General features: G+C 39.9%; 1 protein-coding gene across 1 annotated transcript in view; it reads left to right on the top strand.

Moving 5' to 3' along the window:
- Positions 1 to 16,649, top strand: part of LOC130931796 (phospholipid phosphatase 3-like) — an 85,348-nt gene that overhangs the window by 53,990 nt on the left and 14,709 nt on the right. The window contains exons 2-4 of the mRNA XM_057860866.1: positions 12,627 to 12,784; positions 15,661 to 15,947; positions 16,018 to 16,075. Coding sequence (XP_057716849.1) covers positions 12,627 to 12,784; positions 15,661 to 15,947; positions 16,018 to 16,075 — 503 coding nt within the window. The remainder of the gene's footprint in view (positions 1 to 12,626; positions 12,785 to 15,660; positions 15,948 to 16,017; positions 16,076 to 16,649) is intronic.

Genomic DNA, 16,649 nt, shown 5'->3' with positions numbered 1-16,649 from the left:
AGAATTTGCAAGCGATGCGAACAAAAGAAAAAATAATCTATTACTCATACAACATGCATGACGAAAGAGAAGTGCATTTTGTTTTGTTTCTTTTTACTGAGTGTAAAGGTCACGGTTAGTGGTTTAGCAAACGTACTTCCGGTGACCATTTCAAAATAAAAGGATGTCATGTTCAGATTACTGGACGCAATTGCATATACTTCAGATTCTACACTAAGAATGAATTTAAAATGACATCCATTATGAAAAATCTGATTGGCAATGATAATATGATGTAATAAATTATAATAATTTGGCTTCAAATTTGTTGCATGCACACTTTTCAGGACAAGATGTCATTTTGGATCAAATTAACACTTGTAATGGGTTGTAATTGTTAGACAACAAAATAGACAGTGGGTTTCTCACCTATTTCATATTCTGCACCTAACAAGCTTTAAAATGCATTGTGTGTGTTTTTTTTTAAAAATACTTATTTATACATTTTAATATAGTTTGTATTTTATTTAAGAATACCAATTTATTGCATTTCAATATGTGATTAGGATGTATTGTCACTATATTCTGGTTTGAATTAGCTAAAAAAAAAAAAAAAAAAAAAAAAAAAACAGGCAATAATATCGCATATCGCAATAATTTATGAGACAATATTTTGCCTACTAAAATTTGTTATCGTGACAGGCCTAATTGGACGTCTATGTCAGTGGCTGCCAATGCCAGGCAATGAGTTCATTTTGGGGCATTTCACATCATTTCCTGTGAAGGAATTTCCTGTGAAGGAATCTGACCTTTTGGACAGACCGCTGGAATCGTGCCAGCCGAGATAAGCAGATATAAGACAGTGTTTTTGGCATTGAAATAAGACTGAAAAAGAGAGGGTCGGCTTATAGTCGCGGTTTAGACATTATACCCATTCACGACGCTAGATGGCGCCAGATATCATTGAAGCAATGTTCTGTCATGACAGATCTCAGCTACTCTCAAGTTTAACCAGTTTGCATTATTTTATTGCAATGTTTTTCCTTATTCAGATTTGTTTCAAGACTGCATTTAAAGTTAGACTTCACTTTGATGGTTAATGCAGTTATTGCAATTTTGTTTTTTTATCACAATAGATTGGTTTATTTACATTTCAAAAACCAGAAGCCATTTATTTACGAATGTGATTGCACTTTAGTTTACATGTTTAAATGTTCAGACATTAGGATTTGAATGAGGCAAAATAACATGCTTTTTCTCTCAAATATATTGTTATAATCATTTGTTTCGGATATACTGTAGTTATTTTCTGTATAAAAATTAACTTGGTGTTCAAAAAGTCTTTTTTCAAACTTGAGTCTTGAAAAAGAGGGGATCGTCTTATAATCAGGGCCGTCTTATATTCGGGCCAATAGACCCTACCCACGTGACGTCACAACTCCGCTCTCCTGACTGGTGCCGCCCACTTGTCCGTCAACACATCGTGTTGACCTGTTACGGCTACGTACATTCCTCCTATTTACGGCGTGTTTTTCTGCTCGTTAACATTAATAATCAAAATGGTGAAGGTGTGTGTGGCGGTCGGTTGCAATAACAGAGAAGATAGACGGAGAGACTTGAAGTTCTACCGGATTCCGAGAGACACGGAGAGGAGAGAGCGAGATGGGCTGCTGCAATTCGACGAGAAAACTGGGCTCCAAACGATTACCACAGATTATGTAGTAGTCATTTTATATCTGGTAAGATGCATTTAATATATATTTAGAGGGTTTTGGGCTGACAACCACAATTAAGATCATTGCTAGGCTAATCGCCGACAACATACACGTATGTATGTAGTAAAGTGCTATCGCTAAACCATATAAACATTAAAACCCCTAGCTCCATTGACAAATGACATGAAATACATTAGACTTGACAGTGGATGTGAGCAAGAACAAAAGATTTTGAATTGAACATTTCGTAACTCACCTTCCGAGCACAAGATTCCTGCCGAATTTTCGTGTACGAGGACCTGTTTCACCCAACCAGCAACGTAGCATTTATAAGCCTCCAAGCTCTTAAGTTTTTCAAACTTTCGTGAGAATAGGCTGATTTTGTGTGGACAAGATAGTTGTAAATATCAGGGTCAGGCAGAGACGGCGAAGGCAGCCGGTCAAAAATCATCGATTTAGGCATCAAATATGGATCTGGCGACTGTATAGAACGAAGCTTTTCCACATAACGCCTTTTATGCAACACATCCAGTGAGTTTACGGCATCAGAAAGCACCGGGTCTTCCATGAAATGCATTTTAAATTCCTCGATCAATTGAAACCAATGCTAATACAGAGACAAAATGACGGACAAGTGGGCGGAACCATACAGCGAGCACGTGGTTTTGTGACGTCGGTGGGTAGGGTATATACGGCATATCTTTTCATGGGACAACACTGACAAAATGACACTTTGACATGATGAAAAGAAGTCTGTGTGCAGCTTAAATAATAGAGTTAATTTATTTTACCCTCAAAACAACTCAAAATATATCCATTAATATCCAAACCCCTGGCAACAAAAGTGAGCACACCCCTTAGTGAAAGTTGTCAATATTGACATACAACATGTCAACTGTCAATATTTTTTGTGGCCACCAATATTATCCAGAACTGCTTTTACTCTCCTGGGCTTGGAGTTGACCAGAGCTTCACAGGTTGCCACTGGAATGCTCTTCCACTCCTCCATGACGACGTTATGGAGCTGCCGGATATTTGAGACTTTGCGCACCTCCACCTTCCGCTTGAGGATCCCCCAAGGATGTTCTATTGGGTTCAAGTCTGGAGACATGCTTGGCCGATCCATCACCTTTACCCTTAGCCTCTTCAGTAAAGCAGTGGTCATCTTGGAGGTGTGTTTGGGGTCATTGTCATGCTGGAACACTGCCCTGCGACCCAGTTCCTGAAGGGAGGGGATCATGCTCTGCTGCAGTATTTCACAGTACATGTTGGAGTTAATGTTTCCCTCAGTGGAATGTAACTCTCCAACACCTGCAGCACTCATGCAGCCCCAGACCATGACATTCCCACCACTATGCTTGACTGTAGGCATGACACACTTATCTTTGTACTCCTCACCTGGTCACCGCTACACATGCTTGAGACCATCGGAACCAAACAAATTAATCTTCGTCTAATCAGACTATAGGACATGGTTCCAGTAATCCATGTGTTTTGTTGACATGTCTTCAGCAAACTGTTTGCTGGCTTTCTTGTGTACCTTCTTCAGAAGAGGCTTCCTCCTGGGGTGACAGCCATGCACACCAATTTGATGTTGAGTACGGCGTATGGTCTGAGCACTAACAGGCTGACCTCCCACCTCTTCAATCTCTGCAGCAATTCTGACAGCACTCCTGCGACGATCTTTCAAAGAAAGCATTTGGATGAGATGCTAAGCATGTGTGCTCAGCTTTTTTGGACGACCATCCCGAGGCCTGTTCTGAGTGGGCCTTGCGCTTTTATAACGCTGGATGATCTTAGCCACTGTGCTGCAGCTCAGTTTCAGGGTGTTGGCAATCTTCATGTAGCCTTAGCCATCTTCATGTAGCGCAACAGTACATCTTTAAAGATCCTCAGAGAGTTCTTTGCTATGTTGTGCCATGTTGGGACTTTCAGTGACCAGTATGAGAGAGTGTGAGAGCTCCACTACAAATTTGAACACACCTGTTCCCTATGCACACCTGGACCTAGTAACACTAACGAGTCACATGACATTTTGGAGGGAAAATGACAAGCAGCACTCAATTTGGACATTTAGGGATGTAGTTTCTAAGTGGTGTACTCACTTTTGTAGCCAGGGGTTTAGATATTTTCCCCTCAAAATAAAGCCATTAATAACTATTATATAAGCTGCACACAGACTACTTTTCATTGTGTCAAAGTGTCAATTTGTCAGTGTTGTCCCATGAAAAGATATACTTAAATATCTGCAGAAATGCGAGGGGTGTACTCACTTTTGTAATACACTGTATATTTATAATTGCTCTTTACCTAAAAAAATGTTTTTTAAAAATGTTTTATCCGATTACTTGATTAATCGATGGAATTTTCAGTAGAATACTCGATTACTTAAATATTCAATAGCTGGAGCCCGAGTGTCAATTAGTTTATTCACGAAAAAACTAACAATAAAACCGTTAGAGCAGTAGGAATTTTCTGGATCTTCGTCTTTAGTTTCAGTGTTGGAATTAGTCAAATGCCAAAGTTACTGTGTTCAATGCAAAAAATAATTTATTTTTAGAGCTACTTTAGTACGTCTATCGTCAACAACAGTAGCCAAGTGAGTTAAATCCATGCCTTAGTTAAAAGTAGTGTTGCCCCGATACCATTTTTTGGCCCCGATACCGATACCTGGCTGTGCAGTATCGGCCGATACCATACCGATAACCACCCCGTTTTATATATATTTTTTATTTAAAAAAAAAAAAAAATTGGATGTGAAATCATTGCTATCAAGGCTTTGTGAGGCTGTTGCTTACCTTTGCAAAATAGGAAAAAGACTAGTACAAAGTATAATACTAGCCCAACAGTAAGAAAGTAAAAATAAATTCATAATAATAAACTCTGAATGAACTGAGTAAACTTTTTTAAACCCCCCAAACAGTGCAACCTTCATGAAATTATTGTCACATTCTGCTGCTGGTTAGATTGTGTTTTGTTGTTGGGCTGTTAGTTGGGGCGTTCCTGACGTCGCACCTGAATCCAATGCAGGCTCATCAACGCAGCATTTAAGCACGGTTGATCTCAGAGAAGGCTGCCGAGATATTTGCCTTGCTGATCGCCATTTGACATCTCGCACTATAGTCTCGCTACATTTGCTTTTTACGCCCCTGCATTGGGTTTTTTTCTGTTAGTGTGCTGCACTCGTTTGTAACCTCTACCCTGTGCAGGTACTTGAGTGTTTTTATTTTGGCTTTTTGGCTCGCTGCTTATCGTCTTAGTTAACCTTCGAGTTTGTAGTATTGAGGTCCGTCGACCTGCTGTCACGGACTCCTTTTGTTATTTCTACTATCCCGCGATCGTGTGTTATTTTTTGTTTGCAATCATTAAACCCTTGTACGTATCCCCCGCTTGTTGTCCGCTTCGAGGTCCAACCTTGTTTCAGCATTTGCGGAGGCTAACAATTATAAGTAATAATAATTGACCACAGCATCCTGTCTCTCTATTAGCCTCCTTTTTTCGGGAAGGGGGGGGGATTTCTATTTCTGAAAGGTGGCAACCCTACTTTGGGAACAGTTCCCAAATTACTGCGCCATTTCTTTCAGTAAAACACAAAAGTAAAGTAGACGTAGTGAACTGACCAGAGATTGTTGCTCCGGTCCAGCGCCCTTCCTCTGGATAGCAGTACTGCTCTTGCAGGCTCAAACTCGTTGTGTTCGTTCACGTTTCATCTTCAAATGTTTTATCAGGTTCGCGGTATTGAAACTGGCCGATTTAACTCCACATCTCAAAACTTTCAGGCTACAAATCTTGCATGCAGCCATTGATTCTAATCGATGGGATTTCTATTTTGAAATATTTCCCGACCGCCGCCATTTCTCCTGGTTTATTTTTCCTTCATATGAAAAAGCGGCCCGTTCTCATTGGTCTGGAGCAGGCCAATAGCGATAGCTGCTTGGTGTTCACGTGTCATCACGCAACACAGAGACAGAGTGTAGTGAGCGCCAGGAGAAAAAAAAGGCTGCGGTCAAATGTTATAATAATGGACCGGTAAATGGTATCGGCACCGTCTTTGTTGGTACTCGCCGATACCGATACCACCATTTCGGGCTGGATCGGCGCCCCCTGCCGATATTAGTATCGGTATCGGTGCATCTTTAGTTAAAAGTAGGCATATTTTACAAAAAAAAAAAAAAACTTTGTTCATGTACCTTGCTACACTGTAAGTGACATTTTAGTTTCAATGACTTTGTAGCCAAGTAATAATTACAGGGCAAATAAATCATGAACTCTTTATCAGAGGTAATGAAACCTAATTTATTTTTTATTTGTTAATAGCTTTACAGCCTTTAATTAAAAATACTGGGTGTACATTGCCAATAAAAGTTGATGACACCCACCTTACCACAATTTATGGCCACTGCCCTACTTCAGGTTTCCAACAAGCTGTTATAAACATCGATAAGGAACCAGGAAATCCTCTTAGAGGATGTTTTGTTTCCCAAAAAAGATCACAATGTGTCGTTAATAAAATGTATCTCCTGGGACAATGCTAACTATAAATATTCACAGTACAAGCAGTATACAGTCACCGCAATCACCTTTGCCCTGGGAGTGTCTTTTCAGTTCATGAAACGTTATCAGAAACTCCCGCACCTGCATGCAACCTGAACCTGTTTGTGTTACAGATACGATGTCGGTGTCCCCATGCAGGTTGTAAAACCAGAATCTATGCAGTGCGTATGAGGAGATTCCATATTTAGGGGAAGGCATGATGTTTTCTGTCTTTCTTCGAAATTTCACAGTACAGTAGTTTCTCCGCCCCTCTCACTTTGACGTACACCCGAGCGAGCCTGATCCGATCTCTGGCATTTCTGTTAGGGCAGCATGACATTGACGACAGCTCGGCTGTTTTAAGCCATCTGACTTGCCACGTCACCGCAGAAGTGAAGTATGGCCCTGTTTGTGTTTTTCCATGCAGATAAAGTTAAGGTAATAATCTGCAGCTTTAAGTTTATCAGTTCACTGAACCTTAATGAGCAAGAAAGGTGTTTCTCTTGGATTACTGGAAAGTAAAAACGTGAAACTTGATTTTGTAAGTTCCGGTGTTGCATTGTCACGAGAATGTGACAAAATATCAAAATGGTGATATATCGTGATGCTTTGCATCCCAAAAGGTTGTCGATATGCTTCTGCCAAGAATCGCTGTATGGCGGAAAAAACTAGGGTTGTTCCGATCATGTTTTTTTTGCTCCCGATCCGATCCCGATAGTTTTAGTTTGAGTATCTTCCGATCCCGATATTTCCCGATCTGATTGCTTTTTTTTTGCTCCCGATTCAATTCCAATCATTCCCGATAATTTTTCCCAATCATATACATTTTGGCAATGCATTAAGAAAAAAATGAATAAACTCGGACGAATATATACATTCAACATACAGTACATAAGTACGGTATTTGTTTATTACGACAATAAATCCTCAAGATGGTATTTACATTATTAACATTCTTTCTGTGAGGGATCCACGGATAGAAAGACTTGTAATTCTTAAAGGATAAATGTGACTTTGTAGATTGTGACTAAATATTGCCATCTAGTGTATTTGTTGAGCTTTCAGTAAATGATACTGTAGCCATTTAACTGTTCTGGCCAAATGCATGATGGGAAGTGCAACCATGACTGTGCGTAGCGACACCAATTGATATATCTTCTCTGCGTTGGGAAGGAACATAGGGTGTTAAGGAAAAGATCAACCACTACTGTTCTTCCCCACATTGCTTCCCACGATAATTCTAATTGTTGAGAGAGGGATTTTAAGGCTTTAGCCAATTAAAAAGAGGCTCCAGAGACTGCCAAAATTCTCTCTACTCATTTTACGCTGCCTGTTAGCTCTATGTATAGGTAAAACGGCACCATTATAGATTGAACGCGACAATGCGTGAGTGGGTCGTGCAGCGCATGCGTTAATTGCATTAAATATTTTAACATGATTAATTTAAAAAAAATTAATTACCGCCGTTTACGCGATTAATTTGATAGCCCTAATTTAAGACAAAACTAAAGACTCTGGATAAATGTAAGACATTTTGTCTGTAACGTTAAATACAATTAGAAAACGATTTAATTAAAAAATATATATATAAAAAAAAAAGGCATGTCCGATATTTTTTTGCCGATTCCGATACTTTGAAAATGATGTGATCGGACCCGATCGATCGGCACATCTTTAGAAAAAACTTGAAGTTCCGTGCATTCAAATTTATTTGTTTTTTAAAACAGCAAAACCCTAACCGAGGGTGAGAGCACGCGAGAGCATAATTAAAGACGCCGTGATATTAACGACATATTATCACGTACTTACCTCTTTAGGATCCAAAAACTCCATGTCGCATGTATCACCAAGTGTCAAGACACAGCTATGAATGGCCACAGCTGGATTTTTTGGGTGAAACATGGTAATATAACAAGGGTCGGGATGCAGAAATCGCAGACATCAAGGAGTAATGGAGATTTTCATTTTCATATATCTACCCTTTTAAATGATTTTTTTTTTTTTTCAATTTTTCTTTGTTTGGATCAATTATTTATCTAAAATATCGGGGAAAATGCGACAGTAACGAAAAAAACAACTAAGCGATAGTTAAGTTAGCCAATTGTTCTTTTGTTGTACATAGATCCTCATTTATTTATTTTTATACCATTTGAGGCTCAGCTCAGGTATTTTAATTTTTTTATGTTCCTTATCCGATTACTCCAGTTTTCGAACTAACCTGTTCATCAATTAATCGACTACTAAAATAATCGTTAACTGCCGCCCTAAAATCAACAGGAAGTGACCCAGAAATGCCCTAAAATCATCAGGAAGTGACTGAAAATCAACATCAAATGACCCGAAATGCGCCAAAATTGAACTCATTGTTTGTCATTGACAACCATAGATGTCCAATCCATTTGAACTGGGAGGGTGGCAGCGAATGAACGTTCGTTCATTCGCTGCCACCCTCCCACTTCAAATGGATTGGACGTCTACTTGTGGTAAACTCATTCCAATTCACAGTGGAAGGATGAAAATAGGTTGTTTTTCTGTTTATTAGTGGTTTTCTAGAATATCCTCGAATGATTTCCTGACGCCGATAATTGTTGTATCGCCATATTGTATCATATCGTGACTACCCAGAGGTTGCCAACCCTAGGTGTTACTGTGTTTGACTGATATGTACAAGGTTGTGAGAGTATTTGGTCATGAACCATGTTGAAAGAATGTTTTAGGCCTGGGAGCTCTGGGTAAAGAGGTTAATGATTAGTCCCATGCTTTTTGTTACACTGCGTGGAATGACAAAGGGCTGATTTTTTTTTTTTATTTAACCAAGCACTTGTGTAAAAGAACAATACAGTGTAACACAACACCTTCGATCTGAGGTACCAACATTGCTCCACGTGCTCACTGGTGAACTTTCACCGTTGGCCTCTAAGGTTTGTTTGCTTAGTGGCTCAGCAAGACCTTGACCTCTTTTAGTCTGATAACAGAAGTTGCTTAAATTAACAAAGCAGGACGTACAGCTGGATAGGGCTGCAACTATTGATTATTTTAGTAATCGATTAATCTATCAACTAGTTAATTCGTATAATCGAGTCATCGGATTAGGAACATTGAATGTGTTGCAGCATAAATGCTAAAACGGTACTTTTTAAAGAGCATTAAATGCGAATACAAAATAAAATTCCCCGAGCGTTTCTTCAAACTACTCAGAATTGTGCTTTCATTTCACAAGAGCAATAAATGCATTTAAAACTATATTAAAATACTTGAGCTGAGCCTCAAAAGCTATAAAAAATAAATAAGGATATAAGTAAAACAACAGAACAATGGCCTAACTTGCATAGCAAGTCCGCTAGCTTAAATGTTACAAAATGCTAACATTTTATTTACAATGCTCTAAACAAATAATTCAAACACATATTCCCACAAAAAACTGCTAAATGTATCTCTAAACTAAATTACGAATGCATTAAAAAAGAAAACCTTAGCTCAAACATAAACTAACCTTATGTTAGTCTTAACTGGGAGCAGCTGGATTCAGCCATGTTAAATGAGTTATGTCAGATTCACTGTTGCCACTAGAGGGCAGTGTATCCACCCAAATCAATAAAACTAAATGCAAAAACGTACAAAACAAACCATTACAATGCCGCGCTAATTAAATGAAACTTTAAAACAGCAAAATTTGATTCAAAGCTTTTTTATAATCGAATAACTCTATTTAATCGATTAATCTGTCAACTAGTTAGTTCGAATAATTGAGTCATCAAATTAGGAACATTTAATGTGTTGCAGAATACTTTTGAGATCTAAAACAAAGGCTTGCTGAGATGGCACTTTCTAAAGAGCATTAAATACGAATATAAAATAAAATTCCAGAGTGTTTCTTCAACCTATGCAGAATTGCACTTTCATTTCACAGGAGCGATAAATGCATTTAAAACTATATTAAAGTACCTGATCTTAGCCTCAAATGTTATAAAAAAAAAAAAAAAAAAGGATGACGATAGAAATACGACAAAAGAACAATTGGCTAACTGGTATAGCAAAAGTCCGCTAGCTTAAATGCTATAAAATGCAAACTTTTTAAATTTTATTTATTTATTTTTTTACAATGCTCCAAACAAATCATTCAAACACATATTCCCACAAAAAAACTGCAAAATATACCTCTAAATGACAAATGCATTAAAAACATTAGCTCAAACAAAAACATACCTATGTTAGTCTTAACAGGAAGCAGCTGGATTCCGCCATGTTAAATGAGTTAGGTCAAATTCACTGTTGCCACTAGAGGGCAGTGTATCCACCCAAATCAGTAAAACTAAATGCAAACATTTCCAAAACAAACCATTACAATGCCACTCTAATTAAACGTAACCTCGAAGTAGCAAAATTTGATTCAAAGTTTTTTTCTCATTGAATTACTGGAGTTAAGCGATTAATCGTTGCAACACAACAGCTAGATGTATCGTACATCCCATATTGTGGTAAATAAAATTATGGTAATGCAATGGGAACTTTAGGTATTGTTACAACACTAAAAAGGCACACTGTAAGATGAGGCATTCCAACCAAACCAGACACTTGGGTGGAAAATAGAAAATTCAGTATTCTGCACTACCGACCCCACACAATCCTATCACGGTGCTGGGTAGGGGGCTGCCAATCGAAGACCTGGCAGCCACAGTAATAGGGCAGTAGGTGGTTTCCCACACTTTTCTATATGGCAGGACTCCTGGGGCGGAGCCTCCTCTTTGTCTGGGCTGCCAGGGGCTGCCGTGGGGCGGTGGTCCTGCAGTGCTTCGTGTTGGTTGGAGGGTGGCAGCGGTGGCTGGGGATCCGGGTGGGCGGGCAGTGGGGTGGGGGCGTGCTGGGGCTGCGGTGATGCATACCCTCATCCCTTCCCTGTGGCTGTGGACAGGTTAATGGGGGCACAGATTGTCCAGGGGACTGCCTTGGGTCCTTGGGGGTAGAGGGGTCCTGCCCGTCCGATTGGCTGGGGCCCTGCGCAGCATTTCCGCATGTCTGAGTGGGTTCATGCGTTACTGGGTGCAAGTAAACACACTCAGCAAGAGAGACTGTCGGTGCCAGGATTAGCGATCAGGTAGCATAGAATAGGACAGGGGTATCCAACTCCGGTCCTTGAGAGCCCCTAGCCAGCTTGTTTTCCATGTCTACCTCCTTATACGCACATGAATCAAATGATCAGTTCATCAGCAAGCGCAGTCGGAGCCTGATAACGATCCTGATTATTTGAGTCAGGTGTGTTGGAGAAGGGAGACATGGACAACAAGCTGGATAGGGGCCCACGAGGACTGGAGTTGGATATCCGTGGAATAGGATGTCATCGTATCCTCACTTACACGTGATCCACATAAAACTGGGCTCCCCACCTCATATTGCTGATTTGTGTACGCTCCACCCCTCCTAATCACGTCTCCTTTTGACTCACCTCCCCTCCTCTTTCTCCTCAGTTATCAGGCCCCCCACTTGTTGTCCACGGGTAAATATTAATAGCTAACGAAAGCACCACTATGTTCATAGGTAGCATGTGCGTGTAATAATGTATTTCTTCTTGTTTGTTCTTCTGTTTGCTTTCTTCCTTTCTGTCCCCCCATAACCCTTTCCTTTTTGCTGCTTTTTCCTAATTCCTAATAAATAAAACAAAATTAGTATATCAAACTCCCATGTGATACAATAAATCTGTTCAGACCATAAGGAGGCTCAGATTCCTATTCTCTGTGTCTCAGCAGTTGAACAGGAGAGGTTAAAAAATTCTGTGTCCTTAAAGATTTTCAGCTGAACCTTTAAGTGAATGTTCCTGAGGTGAGAGTTAATTCAGAAATCATTTGGTCCATAATTCAAATTTTAGGGGGACACACATTCCAGATGGTGTCAAATTTCATTTTGACTCTGAAAAGAGTCTGGTTGGGTGGAATAACTCACAAACATTTACACTTTTAAATCGTTTCACAATTCACATTACCCTTTCACACTAACTCTCCCGATAGAAACTAAAGGGAGTTTTAAAAGAAATTTAAATGACTCTTAGCACATCTATGAATCAAGTGCTCAAGCTTGTAGAATGCATAAACAACCCTATCCATATGTAAGGACATTCTTAGCAAGTCATTGAATATGTTCTTCCTTCCTTTCCTCATTCAACATGGCTATCTCCAACCTGTCTTTCATCTCCTTTAGTCAAAGCAGAAATGTGCGGAATGTCTGATCCGCCAGGTAATCTAGAAATCTCCAGTTGACTGACACTCATCGCGTTTCTTCATTTTCATGGCAGTGGGCGACCATCTTGATGTTGTTATCGCTGTATCATGCACTCGGTGACCACAGAAAGCCATCAAGCTTATTTATTTTTCTTTTTGCCTCCTTTACCTTTTTACATCTCATCAGCCTCCATCCCATTCTTTGCGTGCGAGCTGAAGGCAGTGAAACCGTACCGGCGAGGATTCTTCTGCGGGGACACCAGCATAACGTACCCGTACGTGGAGAGAGAGGCTATCCCAGATGGTCTGCTCATCGCTGGTGGAATTGCCATCACCGGCCTCACGGTAAGACAATGAGGCTACTTTTAAAGCGATCCTCTATTTTTAAGACAAGTCAATCTTAAAAGATAAATGTTAGTATGAGATATAATAATTTGATATTGAAACCCCTCTTAATGTTTTTGTTTTAATAAAGTTTGTAAAATTATTTTAAGTGATAGGTCACCATTCTTGTTACGTCGCAGTGTGTGACGTCACCGGTCCTGTTGCCGAAATTCCAGCGTGTCACTCGTTAGCTTTCCCAACATGTCGTCAGTTCTACCCTTCCTATTTGAACCAGATCTGAAAAGCGAAGAGCAGGACAGCACTGTCGGTCGTTCACAAAACAAGCTTCAGGGAAAAATGCGTGCAGCAAATACCTGATAAGACAAAAGTTGGGCAAAACTGGTGATGCGAGAGAGTGCGGTTGGGAGCGAGAGTGTCTCCTGTTGGGAACTCCGGTTTTATTAGCAGATATTCAAGGTAAGCATACTGCGTTTTCAAACTTATCCCAATATAATTATGTAGATTGTTCTTCTTTATCCACCATCCGCACAATCTTTCGTTGAAATCTTTCGTAAGCCTGTTGCAATATGCAATAATTCCATTTATCGCACAATAAATAAAAATGAAGGCGGTAATTTTTCCGCTGCGATTTATCGCCTCGCGTGCACGTGCGGCAGACGTGCTGTTAAAAGTTCGGATTCCTTGTTACCAACTGTGCAAAATGCATCTTCGTTCCAGGTCCGGCAAAAAAACAGCGCCGGAGCCAATCGTTCCCATTATATCCTATTGTTCAACGTATACCGGCCGCGCCAGTGCTCCGGATTGACTGCGGACCATCTCCGGCGTGCCGGTGTTGTTGACGTGTGGGCGCTCCCGTCAGGAGTGAAATTTCACACGGGGCTGCTATTTTTCGGCACAACGCCGGATATTTACAACGAAGTCCGCCAAAACATTGTTACCGACTTGGCTGCTACGTACAACCTCGCTTTGACAACGAACAGCTGCTTCAAACTCGTCCTGTTTATAAAAGTCGATTGTCATATGCTGGCGTTGTGTAGTAATGAGCAGACGTGACTTCAGCGGCGCTTGCTAACTTTTTATCAATGCGCCCACACACTAGATATCATGAAATAGCAAACTAGATGTGCTACTTCCCATGCCATTGGTTACGTGAGCCAAGAGTGATTATGGGACACGTAGTCCATATAATACATCGATGAATTATAAACCGCCATGACTGAATGGAAGTTAAGAAGGCCAAATCAATCCATACCAGTGACTATAGATAATGCTGCAAATATTGTTAATTCAGTTCGTGACACAGATGGATTCGGACCACAAATAGGATGTCTTGCTCATGAAGTAAACCTAGCTGCTTAGAGAGCTGTAGCAATCAACAGTGTGCCCCGCCTCACTTTACAAACAGTAAAGATTGTTCTCAGCACTTTTATACCCCTTTCCTACTGAAATTAGTGGGTCAACGCGTGTTTATCCAAGCCGATGCATCCCACTAGCAATTGGCATTTGGCACCTTTCCCATTGACGAAAAAAGCCGTGTCTTTTTTTGTTTTTTTCACCCGTCTAACCCCCACCCCTCCTCAGCCGTGCGTAAGGTGCGTGACGTCACCACGCTAAGATGCGCTTCGACAACTGCGACCGAATTCATTCAGTTCAAGGAAGTTAACAATGCAAAGCAACATGGAAGCCTCCTTTCCGTTTGTGTTCTCTGTTTTCATGCTTTTTACTGCCCGCAAAATGGTCGAAATGCAGCAAAGGATAAACACTGTGCTTGTGCTGTTACACTCTATATGGCAAATACCCTCTATATATTTGTTTTTTCAATTTATTAACATTTTTCAATTTAAAAAAGTAAAATGGGAAATATCCTTCTTTAAAATGTTTATAATCCATTTTATTTACATGTTTTTGATAAAAACAAAAAGAGAAAGTAGTGAATATTTTATGTGTTTTGTTTTTAATAAAATAAAATACTCAAATAATCTTGAATTGGGAAAAAAATGTATTAATTAAAAAAAAAATCTTAACCTTTGATTGAGGAACATTACTCAGTGCTATTATATTAATGCAATGCTACAGAAATCTTATATTCACAAGAAACACGAAGTCAATATACATTGCTTAGTTTCGCAGACCACACAAAATGATGTGGCGTCCCAGATCTGGCACCTGGGCTGCCATTTTGATATCTGTGATTTAAAAACAATTGTCCATAATGTCTGGGCAAAATTAAGGTTCAGGGGGAAATACTACTTCAATCCATGGACAATTATTGTAATAAGGGGTGTGACAATTTATCGAAAAGTTGAAATGTCGCGATACTTTGTGGCCCAAAAGGTTATCGATATGCTTCACTAGGAATTGAGATATCGTTTTATGAAAGTGTCGCTGTTAGAAAAAAAAAAATCATTCATTTTGACTGGATTGGACATCTAGGGCCGTCAATGGCACTGAAACCAGAGCATTCACAGCCAGTCTTTTGGGCATTTATAGGTTTCTTCCTGTTCATTTTAGGGGATTTACAGGTTTCTTCCTGTTAATTTGAGTCCCTATCTATTCATTTGAGGAAATTCTGGAGTCACTTCGTTGTCAGTAACCCAAAATCAAGAAGTTACCTGTACAGATGAAAAACAGCTTGTTTTTCTGTGTAGAAGTTGTTTTGTAGAATATCTTAGATTGATATCCTGACCAATGTATGAATAATTATTGCGTCGCCATATCGGAAGATCATTGTTATCGTGAGCCTTGTATCGCAAATTGCATCATGAGGTACCTTGGTTCTCATCCCTAATTGTAATGTATTTATAACTCTGTATCCATACAGTACAGTTGACAATCTAGAATAATGAATTCAATCCCTCCCTACATTCTCTTCTCAGATTGCACTGGGCGAATGTTACCGGGTACGTTTCCGAAACGTGCGCTCGAGGGCTTTTGTCAGCAACCGCTACGTGTCCTGCCTGTACAAAGAGCTGGGGAGCTTCCTATTCGGTTGCTGCGTGGGTCAGTCGCTCACCAACATGGCCAAGCTAAGCGTGGGACGCCTGCGACCGAACTTCCTGTCCGTCTGCAATATCACTTACGCGTCCATCAACTGCATGCCGGGCAGCTACGTGTCCCAGGTGAACTGCCGGCAGCCCATCCAAAAGATGGTCGAGGAGGCGAGGTATGTTTGCGGCTGTGGAGTGTTTTAGCTCCGGTAGGTCACGTGTAACATTATTGATTTCGTCTTTCAGGAAGTCATTCTTTTCCGGCCACGCATCCTTCGCCATGTACACCATGCTGTATCTAGCAGTAAGTAATGGGGACCATTTAATACATTTCAGTCAGTGAGGCTCATTAGTCGGCTAGCATTTGGTTGCAGACATTCGTGGTCATTAACATGATCATATAAAGTGCACTTCTTGGGTATGTTCATCTTTAGGTCACCCTTTTTTTTTTTCTTTCTTTTTTAAATTTCCCCTATATAAGAGTGTAACAGAAAACAAACTTTAAATTTCAAACGCTGAGGAAAAAAGCCTTTTTCCTATTGTCCTGAACCGTGACTTGTGTATACCATCACACCCATAATTTATTAGATATATCTTTCAATATGCAGGTGAGGCTTAAATCTCTTCCCTCTTCTATCTTTGCTCTAGTTTTTTTTTTATTTAAAAAAAACAACAACAACAAAAAAACACACACACACACACAATTGATGGAAAAGTTTAACTTTAAGAAAAGTTTAGGGCAAGTGACTTTTTGGGGTTAAAAAAAAAAAAAAGTAAAGTGGGGCAAATAAGTATTTCGTCAACCACCAATTGTGCAAGTTCTCCTACTTGAAAAGATTAGAGAGGCCTGTAATTGTCAACATGGGTAAACCTCAACC

This window comes from Corythoichthys intestinalis, chromosome 16, assembly GCF_030265065.1.
Source record: "Corythoichthys intestinalis isolate RoL2023-P3 chromosome 16, ASM3026506v1, whole genome shotgun sequence".
NCBI lineage: Eukaryota > Metazoa > Chordata > Actinopteri > Syngnathiformes > Syngnathidae > Corythoichthys > Corythoichthys intestinalis.
Note: the sequence above shows the minus strand (reverse complement) of the source record. Positions and strands in the feature narration are given on the sequence as shown.